Here is a 15657-nt window from a genome sequence, read left to right on the forward strand (position 1 = left end):
TGCCGCGAAATTCGAATTTCTGTCGGACGTCAGAGACATAAGCTAAGTATATATCTGCCGGGGAAGTTGCATGTACAAAACCTAAATTTTCACTAAAACTCTATTTGAAATTAATTATTTACAAGTTGAGTTCTTCAAAAATACCATGAAAATTTGTGATTGCACCTAAAGAGAGCAACAATAGTGATAGCTTTTATTAAAATACTGTAATGAAATGTCATAATATACACAATAAACTTTTACTTTTCAACAAAAAAAGTAACTATTGTATTTTGTTAGTCAATGATGGCATTTCAGAAATTAACCACTAGACCTTACTAATTATTTCTATCAGAAAAGATCACTAGACCTTACTAATTATTTCTATCAGAAAAAATTAATTCTCTAGAAGAGAACAAGATTATCATAAGGAAGGATACACATGTGCACCTTCCTGACCGGGTAAAGCAAGGAGCAAGAATGCATCATGAAGATGACAAGTGGTAACAGTGGAGCCGAGCCTCTGTATCAGCCTCTATAGGGTCCAAACAGGTTCCACTGAAGAGAGAGTCAAGAACAAAATTGCACCTTCATGGCTGCACACCATAACCCCACTTTGGGTTACCAGCAGGTTAAGAGCATCTAACACTGATTAAGCAAATCATTAGAGAAGTGAGACAACAAAAGTATTGACAAGCAACTGATACTGTTTGAAAGGAGAAAGAACATTCCCGGGGATCCTGGAGAATCACCCACAAATATTGCCAACCACCCCTTAGTAGAGAGAAAGACAGAACGAGATGATAGAGAAGGCAAACAGGAAGAACTAACCGAAATGAAATTTTTGGCAGTACAGAAATTAGCTACAAGTTTTACTTCTATTGGAAAAGTTGAAGAGGGTAATATAATAAAGAGGTAACAGCGCAAAAGTTGACAAAATTACTTGTGTCAAAAGACGCGCACTAGTGCAACTATACAGAACCAACAGTTGTTGCAGGACACTAAAACACCAGAACAGAAGGGATTGAGCACACTTCCCTGAACACCATACCAGTATCGCACAGTCGCACACCTAAACTTTGAATGCCTCCTCGTTCACGGGGGGGTCAGGTGTGCTACATCAAGCCAGGAGAAGAAAGAATAAACACAAAATGAGCATATTTACATCCCAAAGAAAGAAGATATGATGGAAGTTTCACTGAAAGTTGGTCTACAGCTTTTCCCAGTAATTGTCATAATGAAAGCAACACAGGGATTTTTTTCTACAGGAAAAAACTAACCCCTGAGACAGCTCCCAATGAATTCTCCTTCCAATCAGTCCAAAGACTGATAAGGACAAAGATATCTGAAAGAACTAACAATTAAACTCCACCAACTCTTCCAAAGAAGGCCACCTCATATGAGTACTTTGTTTCTTTTTTAGTGTCCAGAACAAATTTTTTTTAAGTGACACAAGAGTCAGCCCAATAAACTACAGTACCTGAAAACACTTTGTGACATGATAAACCAGATACTATAGACACTTTGGTTGTTGTTAGAAGAGCAAATGAAAGATCATAATTCTAGCATTCCTGATAATAATGAATTATGTACTATGAAACACAAGAACAATAAAGATATAATGTCAAGTTTCATGACCAGGTTGAGAACCATGTCTCCATGGAAAATATTAGATAATATAAAAATATTACAGTTAAGGTACGTATCTTTATTTCTACCTATGATTTATAAATAAACTAGCATAAGATAATCGGCAGCAACAATCGGCAACAAAAGCATCCATTCCTATTATTTCATCCAGATGATAAACACACCATACCCATGAAAATTTGTAAGAAATCCAAGTTAACCTAAAGTTAAAAGTTAAGAGTTCCTTGGTTTGTTCTGCACTAGCCTAAATCAAGGGTACGTGGGTGAATGTCAGCCAGGTATCTGCAACTCCCCACCAAAGCTCCAATACTGCTGCAGTAACTTATTGTGACTGCATATATATAATGTAGATATTTGCATAAAGGTATTGTTTAAAAATACATAAATAAGGTATATAAAATACAGCACTGGTGAGATATGGAAACCTTTCCTACTTTTGTTTATGTTTGTATGATCACCACTGAGAGGCTGGTACTGAACATGGTGGAAGCTCGGCAGGGCACCGTGTTTAGTACCAGACCTCCAAGGATGAAAGGAAAAACAAAGCAAAGGATGGCAAATAGGTATAGTACTACATTATTTTGCTAGATTTCTCTAATGATCTCACCTGTACTCTATATTATGTACACTCTTTACTATATTTTCCAGAAAAGAAATTATAATAATAGATGATATTTCATGAGACCATCTTCTATACATTTACCCTGACTATGATACAACACTGGCTAAATTTTTGGATGACCCCAGCCAGCCATTAAGGAGGACTCCAGCTAGCTATGTTTGCATGATTTTTTTCATACAAAAATGGCTAGGAAATGATAGGACACTAAAGTAACCTCAAAATACCAACATAATGTAACCTAGCGGTGTTTACTGGTTACAATTTTGCCTTATCAGCTATGGAGGGAGTGGGGAGCCATTATATGTCATAATTTGATGCATTTGCACAGATTATGTATTGAGAAGAATTTTTGTTATGTGTTTTGCCCCCAAAAATATAAATCATAATGTGGGAAGTGGCTGGAGTCTTCCAAAAAATAACCCAACGCTGCAGCAGTAAATGACTGTGATACAAAAAAAAGGGATTTTTCATTGCCCCATGGTACGTGCAAGCACTTGACATCTGGATAACGTAAGATTCCATGACACTAACTAGGTAGCTAGGTACTAGGTCAGTAATCAGCACTGTGTCCTAATTCTGAAAATAAGATTGCTAAAGGAAACTGCACAGTCGTCTATCCAGTATGATAGCTTAAACCCAAGCAAGCTGGGATAAACATCCACATACTAAAATATTGCAAAATCTAAAATTGCATTGTAGGCTCTACTGAACTCTCATATCATGGGCTAAATTCCATTAGTACTGCAGTCAAGCCTTGAAGAATGACAGACGACGTAAAAGCAGCAAAATCGCACACAGTTTTAAAGGCCTAGGCTAGAAAAGACTAACCTACTTGAAGTTTCCAACCCAGAAAGACCAATCTGGAACACCATTTCTCACAATGAGGAACAGATCACAGCCGACAGGTAGGTATTGCACAGCACCTGGAGGCCTGACTGGGTCACAGTGACCTTTACCTTGCACGGGGCAGGCTGACCTTGTTTGGGTATCATTTCCGAAATCGAGATCATGTGCCCAAAGACATCCTTCAACAGGGTAGGATCACCCTAACCTACAGACCGAATTTCAATGAGCCTAGAACGTTGCTACTGATAAAGCTTGAGCACTTTACCGTCGATTTCTTACTGAATCTGTATTTCAGGCCATACTTCAACCGAAGCAGCATTTAAGGACAAAATAAACAATACGGTGACTGATTAAAAGCCCAGATTAGTTACGGCATCGTAGCCTATTGCGTCAAAAACAACCTTGAGTTCGACCTGACTGTCATGCCAAGACAATATATAGCCCCATTAAACAATGATATAGAGTCAAATATATACTACAAGGCCAATATACAGCCCCTCAAATATCAATAAACCTGTCCCGCGTCTATTAAAAGAGACCTCTATCAACAAAACTTCATTATATTACCTCCTGTCAGAAGATCGTCCATGATCACAACCCACTTCCTTCGTGACGTCACGACTTAAACTCGACGCCATTGGTGGGACGGAGAAAGCGTTGGCCAATCACAACGCAGGCTTTACGCGGGATAATTATCATTGGTCATTCATGGGGGAAAATCAAGGGATACATTTGCTCTATTTTACTAAAAATACTATTTGATGGGAAAATGGTCATATTTTTCAATAAATGAATTAGTACTATGTAGTTTATAATAACGTTCTTGAGCCTAATTAGACTTTTACGATAGAATAACAACTTAATATTACAGTCTAGATTTCAAAGATGAACCACCATTGTTTACTAAATATCAGCTGATACAGACACCGATTTACGATTACGAACGATATCTTTATTAAATGAGTCACCCTGGACAGAGGTAGTCATTAATCATTATTAAAGTCCGGGGAATTCTCTGGCCCTTTACTGTTATTATTATTACTTTATGGCAAGTAGTGAGAACCCTTTATTACACTCTACAAGTATTACATAAGAGAAAGTTTTATGGTTTTACTGTTACATCTGTACACGTTTTCTGCTTAGCAAAGCACTTACCCATACCTAGGTAGCTAGGTATACCTAGTAAAAATCTCCACAGACCTGACCTAAGTCCTAAATTAGTAGACTATTTTAACAAATAATAATTTTCAAGACATAATGAGTTAACAAACAGGATACAGTGTTACATTTATATAGGCCAGGATGTAGAATTATGAATCTGTATGAGTGTCGGAGGCTCTTGACGTTTTATCTGTCAGTCTCTTTATCTTTATACGTAGCTAATGACAGGTTCCTTATCAATGATTCCGGTGCCAGTACTGTAAAGCTGTCTAAAGTTCATTCTATGGCTTTCAAGCTCAGATTGGACATAGAGTTGGTGAGCTAAACAATTACATGCCAGTTGAGTAACTAAAAGTAGGTTAAAGGAAATAAGGAGTTTTGCTTCACCAGTGACTTATAGGTACTAGCTAGGTAGTACCTAGTAATACCTATAGTACTTGGCATAGGCTAGGTAACCAGTTTAGTCTCTGAAATGGGTTGAATGCCTGTTAGGCTGACTGTATTATTGTTGGTCATTTATATTTTTAAACGAAAAAAGTTGGATTGCCTTTGTTTTTCCTCTCACCTTCCTCTCCATAGTACCTACCAAATAGGCTAAGTACAGTACTAGCTATAGTATCATTTTCAAGTCTATACATACTACCTAGGTACCTAGAGAGTACATTTAGTAAGACCCTCACTGTTTCAGGCTCATAGCTATAGCAAAGCCCTGTTTTGTGGATCATTTACAACTTAGTTCTAATAACTTGGCCATACTACATTGTGGTAGTCATTTTCTAATACATCTATCATTAATTTGTGCTTGAGGATATCATTGTATCTAGGTATACCTAGGTAGTAGTTTTTTATTATCTTGTAAATTATAGCTATCCATGTGCCCTGCATTTAGTGCCTACTTCTAGTATGTAGCCATTTTAATATATCTTTTTACAAATTACGTAGTTTATATAAATATATGTATATACTCCATGTTTGTTACACCTTATTGTATGCATTAGGCCTATTACACATCTAATTGGTACACCAGAGTTCAGTAAGAGTTGTTTGACTTTTGAGCATGGAGGTTTAAATGTTACCAACTTAACCACAATTTGAACTTGCCATCCAGTGGCCTCAGTAAATAGAATGGCAATCCTTGATAAAAGTACTGAAGTCTAATCTGAAAATTACGTGAACATGAACAAACATATTTAATATCTTTCTATACAGCTATTTCACTCATTAAGTGGATATTTGTTACCACTATAGTCGATCTTTTGATAATAATCTGGAACATGGTGTACGCCCCATTGGTGGGGACTTCGGTTACAATGTACAGTATGTAAATGGGTATTATTTTTTTTTAAATCTGAAGTCCATACTCCCCCAGAAGAAAATTTCACTTACTTCTACTCTTATAATCTAGATAATACTTCATTTTATAGATGTTGGGGATCATGACAAGATTAATGAACCCACTATTTTTTAAAAGAATATTATACCACTTTGATTTTTATATAAACATATACATACACATATAATATATAGTAGGTATATATAATACACATACATATATGTAAATCAGTGATATAATATTGTCTTGAAAAATAGTGGGTTCGCTAATCTTGACATGATCCGATGTTGGGTACGATGCCCTCAACCCTCAAATTACTAGGTTCAATTATTGCATCAAAGGCCAGATTATTATCAAGTAATTGCTTGAGGTATACATTTGCTCTTCAATTGCTCAGCTATCTAACTTCATCTTTTACTTATTCTACTTTTCATTTGAGATTTAAATATAAATGACTGTCGGATCTGGTAATAATGTACTGCTTTATTAACTATTATATCACTACAAACGTTAATCTTGAACTCATAAACTTCAAGATGTTTTCCTCTGCTACTTGATTTCTCTGATATTTACCATGTTACAATTACTGTACTAGTTTGTTTATAAAAGTGTGGTTGCATTATTTTTCATATTTAAGCAAGGTTTTGTATTTTTCATATTTAAGCCAGTTGTTACTGTAGGCATTGTACAACTAGTATATCTCTTGAGTGTCCAAATAAATTATTGATGACTGTAATATTTTTCTCCATCAGGTATTCTCAAATTCTTTCATGTATAGTTAGGTAACTACTACTCTGTATATTGTATTGAGTGCATATATTGTTTCGAATTGAACTTGTATAATTAGTGCAGGTTATCTATCATTAAATGATTAGGAAAGTATTTATCTGCATCAACTCTTCTGATTGCTGTAGACAGTGGTATTTTAGTTGCCTTCAGTTGTTGTTTGGCCTTAGCTGCTCTGCTTTTCTCCTCTTACTTCTCATCTATTCGGATTGGTCTCTTTTTCTCTAGCTGCTAAAGTTTGTTCAGAATTTTTGTTCACCAGTTTCCACCTTATACGAAAGGTACAATGCTGTTGGTCATTATTGTAATTAAATTTGATCACAGCTAATGTTGTAGTTGAGATTCTTTATAATAAAACTGTTTTATCTCATTTATGATACTCATTTATTAGTGTTCAGTACATGTTCCTTTCTTTTTTCTATTTTGCAAAAGGGATAACTGTCACTGCAATATAATGACAAGATTATCGAAACTCTGTAGTAACTGGATGTATTACCAGACCTGAGTATTTTTACATTGCTGTTCATATTAGTTTTACATTTCCTCTTAGGAAAAGTAAAATCTTCCTTTGAGTATTTGCTGTACTCCCAATTTTATTATAGTTTTGTATCATGTCAATGTTGTTTGCCCAATTTTAGTGTTTTTCACGAACATTGATTGTATCTATGATTCTAAGGTGGCACAAGATCAGAGCAAATTTATAAAGGACCATGCTATAGATTGCTGCCAGATCAAGACAGGCAGCAACAGGTTACTTTTGTTAATGAAATGATAGGCTGACAGAATTAATCCTGCAGTAGGTTGTCACAAAGAAGCAGGTCTTTCAGAGTGGTCTCTGTCATAAATTGAAATCTCCTTGCACTCATTGGCTTGACATCCAAGAAAAGCTGCGGAATGTAATACAAGGCATAATACTGGGTGTAAGGATAAACAGGTGAGTGGTCCAAGATGATGCTAGATAATCATTCAAGGTCAATGAGATGACCCGGTCATGGTAAGAGAAACCAGGTATCTTGTACATTGAAGGATTGTTACCTGTCAGTCAATTTACCTCTACATACCAAATAAGGAAATACATCTGCACCAGTCACAGAAGAGCAATATAGAAGAAAATTGAATAGAAAGGTGGTGACAAAGTAAACTTTAGTGTGGCATCAGAAATGAATTTACATTACCACTAATGTCAAGTCAAATTGTCAATTTGAAAATAAGGTTTTAAGCAGATCATTAAGAGTCAGTTGTATGAATTGTGTGAGAAATTGTGCCAAAGAAAAATTCCTGAAGTTTCACAAGTATAAGATTGTAATAAGATAGATGGCTTAGATATGACTTTCACACTACCCCAGGGAGGATAGTATGTGGTAGTGCCAGCTGGGCTCCCCTTGGAACTGTGAAAGTGGGGCCTTGAGACGAGTGGAGATTTGTGGAAGGGGAAGCGGAGGAAAGACTTGAGTGGCAGAATTTTGCAGCCCTTTTGTGTTGCATATTATCAGAAGAGATGATGAGTCAAATTGACAGTGATATGACAACCTCTTTAGAGCTGCAGAAAATTCAGTGATTGGTTTAGAGCTGCCAAGATCAGCAGCCCAGTCTAAATACAAGCATGTTAGGTTAATGATATGCTACGACAAGATTATAAGTCACTGTGTGTGTGTAACTGGATGCGGTTGTTTCTTTCATGGGACCTGGCTGTCTGATTGTGTAAGAAATAAGTACGTATTCAGAAAATATATTAAGATTGAGGTTTCATGTATGACATTACCTGGCAGGTATATATATAGCTATATTCTCTGTTCGCACTGGCAGAATTTTTCAAAACTCGCGGCAACCGCTAGATCACTGGTAGTTCAGGTGATCGCCACCCCGCTCCCGTGGCGCTGTGCTCGGAATCATTCCCATTTTCGTCAGATTTTTTTCTGCCACTGAACCGGCAACATCGTTGTTGGGTTCCCTGCTAGAATTCGAAACTCGTTAGCTGACTTTCGCTGTACTTGGATGGTTTATTGGGTATCGTATTGGAAAGTTGGATTGGCAATCGCGATTGGAAGTTATTAGAATGTCTGATTCTGGTATAGTATTTCGAGTGTGTATGAAAGAAGGGTGTAAGGTGAGACTACCGAAAGCTTCGGTAGACCCTCACACACTATGTAAGAAGTGTAGAGAGGTTTTGTGTACTGGGACAATAGATGTAATGAGTGTGAAAGTTTAAATGAGAAAGAATGGAAGACTTTCACCAAATATGTTGAGAGACTTGAAAAGGATAGAGTAAGAAGATCGGTGTCTCGGAGTGAGAGGTCAGGTTCTTCTAGTAAGGCCTTGAATAATTCTGTTATTCTCCCCCTTCTTCCCAAGTAGAAGTTGTTAATCCTTATCCTCAGGTCTCTGCGCCCGCTGCTGTTTCTGAGGATACTAATATTGTGAAAGTGTTTGCCGCCTTGCGTCAATGGCGATCAGATTCAGCGTCTTACAGACCAAAGTGGGTACGATTGAAAGTGTCAGTGTAGTGGAGGGGGCGGCTGATCGTCTCACTCGTGCTCCTAGACCTAGACCTCTGCCAAGCTCCCAGACCCAAGGGAGAAGGCATGTCGACAGTCGAAGGGAGGCGAGAGGGGTTCCCTTACGATCAGTCGTCCCTTCAGGCAGTCCTGTTGCGTCCCAGGCTGCAGCAGTGCGCCATAGAAAAGGCGACACTGGGAAGTGTCCTTTTTCCTCGACAGATAGTGCTGCGTTCAGGCAGGTATGGACGTTATGCGGAAGTTTCGCGTCCTCTGAAGAGGACGCATAGACCTACGTCTTCTCAAGATGAGCGTTACCCCCGCAAGAACAGTGGAGTAGTCCCGAGATTTTCTCTTCTAGTGATGAGGAAGAGGTGGTTCGATTAAAAGGAGGAGATCCTTTAAGTCAAGACAAGACGCAAGACCTCATGTGTACGACGGTTCGGGATAGGAGCTCTCCTTTCGGAATACGGAGCAGTCTCTCCGATATCTTCCCCTTATCGTAGAACTCAAGATCGAGTTTCTCGTGTTGAGGATCCGTCTCGTCTTTGTTCTCCGCTTGCTCAGACTTCACGCCAGGAAGCAGAGACTAGGAACTTCCTTGAAGAGATGCAAGGAAGGTTAGCCGATTTGGTTAAATCGTGGGAACATCGGAACTTCCTCCTACAAGGCGTAAGGACGCATCTCTCCCAGTCAAGTCGTCTAAGAGGACGCATGATGGTTGGCCGCCTTCTCGTCAAGCTTCGGAGTCTCGGGTAGGACGCAAGTTACGGGAGCAGGACGCAGGACGCAAGTTAAGAGAACAGAAGCAGGACGCAAGTTTTCGGAGCAGGACGCAGGACGCAAGCTTCCGGAACAGGACGCAGGACGCAACACTCGGAGCTCAGAAGGACGCAGGACGCAGGCGGCAGGAGCAGGTTTCTTCACGTGAGGTTGGAGAAGATTTTCTGCAGCAAGACCTGGGTTTACAGGATGTGTCTTCGGCAGAAGAGGAAATAGAAGACTTAGAATCTGAGGAAGAAAAAGAAGATGAAGCACCTTCTTCAGATTATAAGAAATTGACGAATTGCCTTCTTTCACTTTTTGGAGGGGATTTTCAGCCTGCAGCTCCGACATCACCCCTTTCTCAATTCTCCAAGAATAAAACTCCGAAGAAGTCCTCGTTTTTTGAAGATGAAGTTTTCGATTACGGCTAAGAAGTCTCTTCAAAGAATTGATACGTGGTGAAGGAAAAGAGGGAAGCGGGCAAGACTGTGTTCTCTTTCCCTCCTGCCAAATTGGCATCGAAGTCCGGAATTTGGTATGCGACAGGGGAAAATCTCGGCCTGGGAGTGCCTGTCCTCCTCCCAGGGGGATTTTTTCCAACATTGTGGACAGTTCCCGCAGACATGCCTTGAATTCGGCCAAAGTGTGGTGGTCTCCATCAGAATTAGATCATCTCTTGAAAGAAAGGGATTTTCCGGACCTTCGAGGTTTTTAATTTTCTGGATTGGTCCTTGGGAGCTCTGGGACGAACAGTGGAAGATAATGAAGCAACGGCTTCTCAACTCCCAAGCAGTATTATGTCCTGCATGGACAAAGCCTTAAGGGATGGAGCGAATGAATTGGCATCTCTTTTCACCGCAGGAGTTTTAAAGAAAAGGTCACTCCTATGCTCTTTTGCTGCTAAGGGCGTTTCTAACGCCCAGAAATCCGAATTGCTTTTTTCCCCACTTCGGAGCAATTGTTTCCTGCGGATATTATCAAGGATATTTCGCGTTCCTAACTCAGAAGGCGACGCAGGATCTGTTAACTTCCTCGGTAAGGAAATTTTTACCCAACAAGGTAGTTAAGAAGCTCCTAAGGAATCAAGGCAAGCTAGTCAGCCCTTTCGAGGCAAGTCCTTTTCGTCGTCCGGCCTCAGAGCAAGAAGAGCTCCGTCAAGAGGGGTTCGAAACCCAGTACTAAACAATGAACAGCAAGTCCTTCAGACATCAGTAGGTGCCAGACTCCAGAAGTTTTGGGAGATTTGGCAAAAGAAAAGGGAGCAGATCCTTGGGTAGTCAAGGTGGCCAAAGAAGGTTACAAGATCCCTTTTCTAAAGAGACCGCCTCTTGCGACATCGCCAAGAGAGCTGGGAGCTCACTACAGCGATCCAGGGAAACAAGAAGCACTACAAGAACAAGTTCTTTCTATGCTCAAGAAAGGAGCAATAGAACCTGTTCTGGATCACTTATCTCCGGGATTTTACAACCGGCTGTTTTTAGTTTAGCAAAAATCCTCGGGGGATGGAGACCAGTACTGGACGTAAGTCAACTCAATTTATTTGTGGAGAAAACAAAATTTACGATGGAGACGACCGATTCAGTACTGGCAGCGGTACGTCAGGGGACTGGATGGTCACCCTGGACCTTCAAGACGCATATTTTCATATCCCAATTCATGCAAGATACAGGAAGTACCTGAGATTTGTGATCCAGAACAGGGTTTTCAGTTCAAAGCCTCTGTTTTGGACTGTGCACAGCCCCACAAGTTTTTACAAGAGTGATGGCGAGCGTGGCGAAGTGGCTACACATTCTAGGAATAAGAGTGTCTCTATACCTGGACGATTGGCTCATAAGAGCCCAATCAAGAAAGCAAGTCTGGAGGACTTAGACGAAATGAAACGTTAACATTAACCGAAAGAGTTAGGGTTGATGGTGAACTTAGAAAAGTCGAATATGAACCCAGTCAGGAACTAGTTTATTTGGGGATTCTGATCTCCTCAGTGACTTTTCGGGCTTTTCCGTCTCCCAACAGACAAGATCTGTGCATCCGGAAAGTGCAAGCCTTTCTAGAGAAAGAACAATGTTCAGCACGAGAGTGGATGAGCTTACTGGGTGGGACACTCTCGTCCCTGGAACGGTTCGTTTCTCTAGGAAGGCTTCACATGAGACCCCTACAAATATTTTTGAACCAAGTCTGGCCAAGAAAATCGCAACCAGATTCCTTCCTGTTTCGAATTCCTCGCAAGATCAAAGAGGAGTTAAGTGGTGGCTAACTCCGGGGAAGTTAGCAAACGGGAGCGTCTCTCCAGCAAAAGAACCCAGACCATGTATTGTTCTCAGACGCCTCGGACGCAGGCTGGGGAGCGACTCTCGACTTCAAGAAGTCTCAGGTCGTTGGAGCAAGGAGGAAACGGCTTGGCATATAAACAGGAAGGAACTGATGGCGATTTTCTTGGCCTTGAAGGAGTTCAACGCGGTGATTCGCAACAAGGTGGTACAAGTCAACGCGGACAATACCACAGCTCTGGCGTACATCCGCAAACAAGGAGGGACACATTCAATCTCTCTTTGCAAGTTGGCGGAGGAGATCCTTCTTTGGGCAGAGAAGGAAAACGTAACCCTTCTCACCAGATTCATTCAAGGTGGGGAGAAGAATGTGAGAGCGGACCTGTTGAGCAGGGAAGGTCAACTTCTATCAACAGAATGGACGCTTCATTTAGAAGTATGCCAGAGTCTGTGGAAATTATGGGGTCGCCCAGTGGTAGACTTGTTTGCGACAGCAATGACGAAGAGATTGACGACGTATTGCTCTCCAGTCCCAGACCGTCAAGCAGTCGCAGTAGACGCCTTTCTTCTAGATTGGACGGGCTAGACGTCTACGCCTTTCCCCGTTCAAGATATTAGGGAAGGTTTTGAAGAAATTCAGGGAGAGTCAAGGGACAAGAATGACTCTCATAGCTCCATACTGGCCGGGCCCGAGATTGGTTCACAGAGGTACTGGAATGGACAATAGATGTACCAAGGACAACTTCCAGCAAGAGTAAGATCTACTCAAACAGCCTCACTTCAACAGGTACCACAAGAACACCTCGCTCTGGGTCTGACTGCGTTCAGACTATCGAAAGACTTGTCAGAGCGAGGGGGTTGGGGGTTTTCTAGAGAGGCGGCCAGAGCGGTGGCCGGAGCTAGAAGAGCCTCTACTATTAAGTTGTACCAGGCGAAGTGGGGAATCTTTCGCAAGTGGTGCAAGAGTCGGAAGATTTCTTCATCCAGTACCTCTGTGACCCAAATTGCCGATTTCCTTTTATACTTAAAGAAGGAAATAAAATTGTCAACTCAGACGATTATTCAAAGGGGTATCGGAAGTTGATGTTGGCTTACTGTATTTAGACATAGAGCGGTCTAGATATTACAAATAAATCTAGATCTGAGAGGAGACCTCATAAGGTCCTTTGCAACAAGGAAGGAGCCCCAATACAGAGCGCCTTCCTGGAATCTCGATGTGGGTCCTGAAATTTTTAGGAACTAGTAAGTTTGAACCGATGGGTCAAGCTTCGTTGAGAGATATCACAAAAAAAAGACCATCTTTTTGGTGGCATTGGCCACAGCTAAAAGGGTGAGTGAGCTGCAAGCAATTAGCAAACATATTGGTTGGAAACATGACAAAGCGGTTTGCTCTTTTCAGGAGGGGTTCTTAGCCAAGAACGAGAATCCAGCTACTCATCATGGCCAAGGTCATTTGAAATTATGGTCTTTCAGATCTAGTAGGACAGGAACAAGAGATAGTTCTTTGTCAGTAAGGGCATTGCGCTATTATTTGGATAAAACCAGTAAGATTAGAGGAACTTCAGAATCACTGTGGTGCTCTGTGAAGGACCCTAGCAGAGCAATGACCAAAAATGCTATTGCCTTTTTCCTTAGGGAACTAATTAAAGAATCTCATATGTTATGCCAAGAAGAAAATTTCGGCATCCTTAAGGTTAAGGCACGAAGTGAGAGCAGTAGCTACTTCGTTGGCTTTTAAAAGAATATGGCCCTCAAAGATATCATTGAAACGACGTTTTGGAGGACTAATTCAGTGTTTGCAAGTCATTACCTTAGAAACGTCAAAACAACGTTTGACAATTGTCAAACGTTGGGTCCATATGTATCCTCAGGAGCAGTATTGGGCAAAGGATTTTCCACCCCATAACTTACTAACATGCTAGGTATTTTAATGAAGTGGTGTTGTTTTTACGGTTGTCTAAGAGGGTGATTTCCTCTTCAGTCTGTGAAGTGTAGTGTGTTAGGTTAGTGTTGTGTGTGGTTCAGGTGGTCTAACTTATCCTAGCATGAATGCCCGTGTAAGAGAGGGCTAGGGTTTCCTGTCAACAAATTTGGTCCCGTCCAGGGTTGTCAGACCCTTGTATTTAGCTTCATCAACTAATAGGTCACGTCCTAGTTGGAAGCTACTAAGGCTAGCAGGCTAAGAGGCAGGAATGCTGAAGTCAGCTACCTTAGCAGGTAAGGAATCTAAGAGTATTTTAAATTTTTAAAATTTTAAAACTCTTACAATGTTGCTGTCTTTGACCCACCTCCAAATGTGTCAATCAGCTATATATATACCTGCCAGGTAAGTGTCATACATGAAAATGATGTTATTATGATAACAAAGTTTCATGTATACTTACCTGGCAGGTATATATAATTAAATTCCCACCCACCTCCCCTCAGGAGACAGGGTTCAGAGAGAAAAATCTGACGAAAATGGGAATGATTCCGAGCACCAGCGCCACGGGAGCGGGGTGGCGATCACCTGAACTACCAGTGATCTAGCGGTTGCCGCGAGTTTGAATTTTAAAATTCTGCCAGTGCGAACAGAGAATATAGCTATATATATACCTGCCAGGTAAGTATACATGAAACTTTGTTATATCATAATAACATCATATTTTTTTCATTTTCAGCAGAGATGGCCGATATCCAGCGTAGGGAATATGCAAGACTTTTAGTGGTTCCCATTGCATTTGCGCTTGCAACGCTTTTCCTTTGGTGTTTGTTTTCATATAGACCTCCTCTGAAGAATGGACACACACCTGTAAGTTTTGTCTTGAGTATTTTTCACTCTTTTTGTATTGTCAAGTAGTACCCATATATGTTTTGATAATTTGAAATATTTATTCATGAAGTAAGTTGCCATTTCTTTTATCAATCATTATTGCCTCTTAATTGCCACAGGAACATGCTTTTTGCAGTTGTAAATTATGCTGTAGCTTATATTTGCAAGCTGCCAGATATGTACTATACATTTTAATTGAATGTATGCTCACTGTTTTGTTTATTCTGCATTACAGTCAGCTATATTGCTTATCCATAAGAATCAGTGCCAATTTTATTTTTACCCTAAACACCAGAAAAACGGAACTCTTGAGTGCTGAATTCTATTATATATAAGTGAAAGATGGAAAGCCTTTGTTTTTGTAGAGACATTCTGCCATTTGGGGTCAGAGTCCCTGAGTGCCAACGTCGTTTGTCATTACGTGTGTATTCATTTGGTTTAGTTGATGGAAGGAATTATAGCCACTGTTTTTTTTTTTTTCTTCTTCCTTTTTTTATTCCAATAATCAGTGCCATAGATATGTTTGCGTAGTGATTACAGTGATCCTTTTAGTAGGATACTTCATGATTTTTCACAATTGTTCAATTGATATAGCTTAACTTCGTAATAATTCTGAAGTATTTCATGCATTATGTAAGGCATTTGTCCTGATTTTTAAGGAACATGGACATAAGTGATTTGTTATTATTGAATGAGTCATAGATAAGAATAACATTTTAGAGAGAATAATGAAAAAGTGGTCTCTGCTGAGAAAAGCCAGCATATTGGTTATAGATAGGAAAAATCTTGCATCCCAATGGAAAAGAGTAATATTTGCTGGAAACCTTCATAAGCATTCAATCCAGAACTTGCCACTTGATTTATAACTGCAATATTATTAAATAGTTGAATTAGACCACCAAATCAAAACTCTCAACTCTTGGAAATTTTTCTTGCTTCTT

The 15657-nt window shown here is 40.0% G+C and overlaps 1 protein-coding gene across 7 annotated transcripts in view; it reads left to right on the top strand.

Moving 5' to 3' along the window:
• Nucleotides 1–4000: 4000 nt before the first annotated feature.
• The window catches only part of LOC135205759 (transmembrane protein 41A-A-like), a 34091-nt gene continuing 22434 nt past the window's right edge, over nt 4001–15657 (top strand). For 2 of the 7 annotated variants that reach the window (XM_064236890.1, XM_064236896.1), the window contains exons 1-2: nt 4001–4076; nt 14565–14695. In XM_064236890.1, the coding sequence (XP_064092960.1) occupies nt 14570–14695 (126 nt within the window). In that variant the 5' untranslated portion in view covers nt 4001–4076; nt 14565–14569. The other 5 variants (XM_064236893.1, XM_064236894.1, XM_064236891.1 and 2 more) reach the window with 5 other exon arrangements.

The sequence above is a fragment of the Macrobrachium nipponense genome, chromosome 24, assembly GCF_015104395.2.
Source record: "Macrobrachium nipponense isolate FS-2020 chromosome 24, ASM1510439v2, whole genome shotgun sequence".
NCBI lineage: Eukaryota > Metazoa > Arthropoda > Malacostraca > Decapoda > Palaemonidae > Macrobrachium > Macrobrachium nipponense.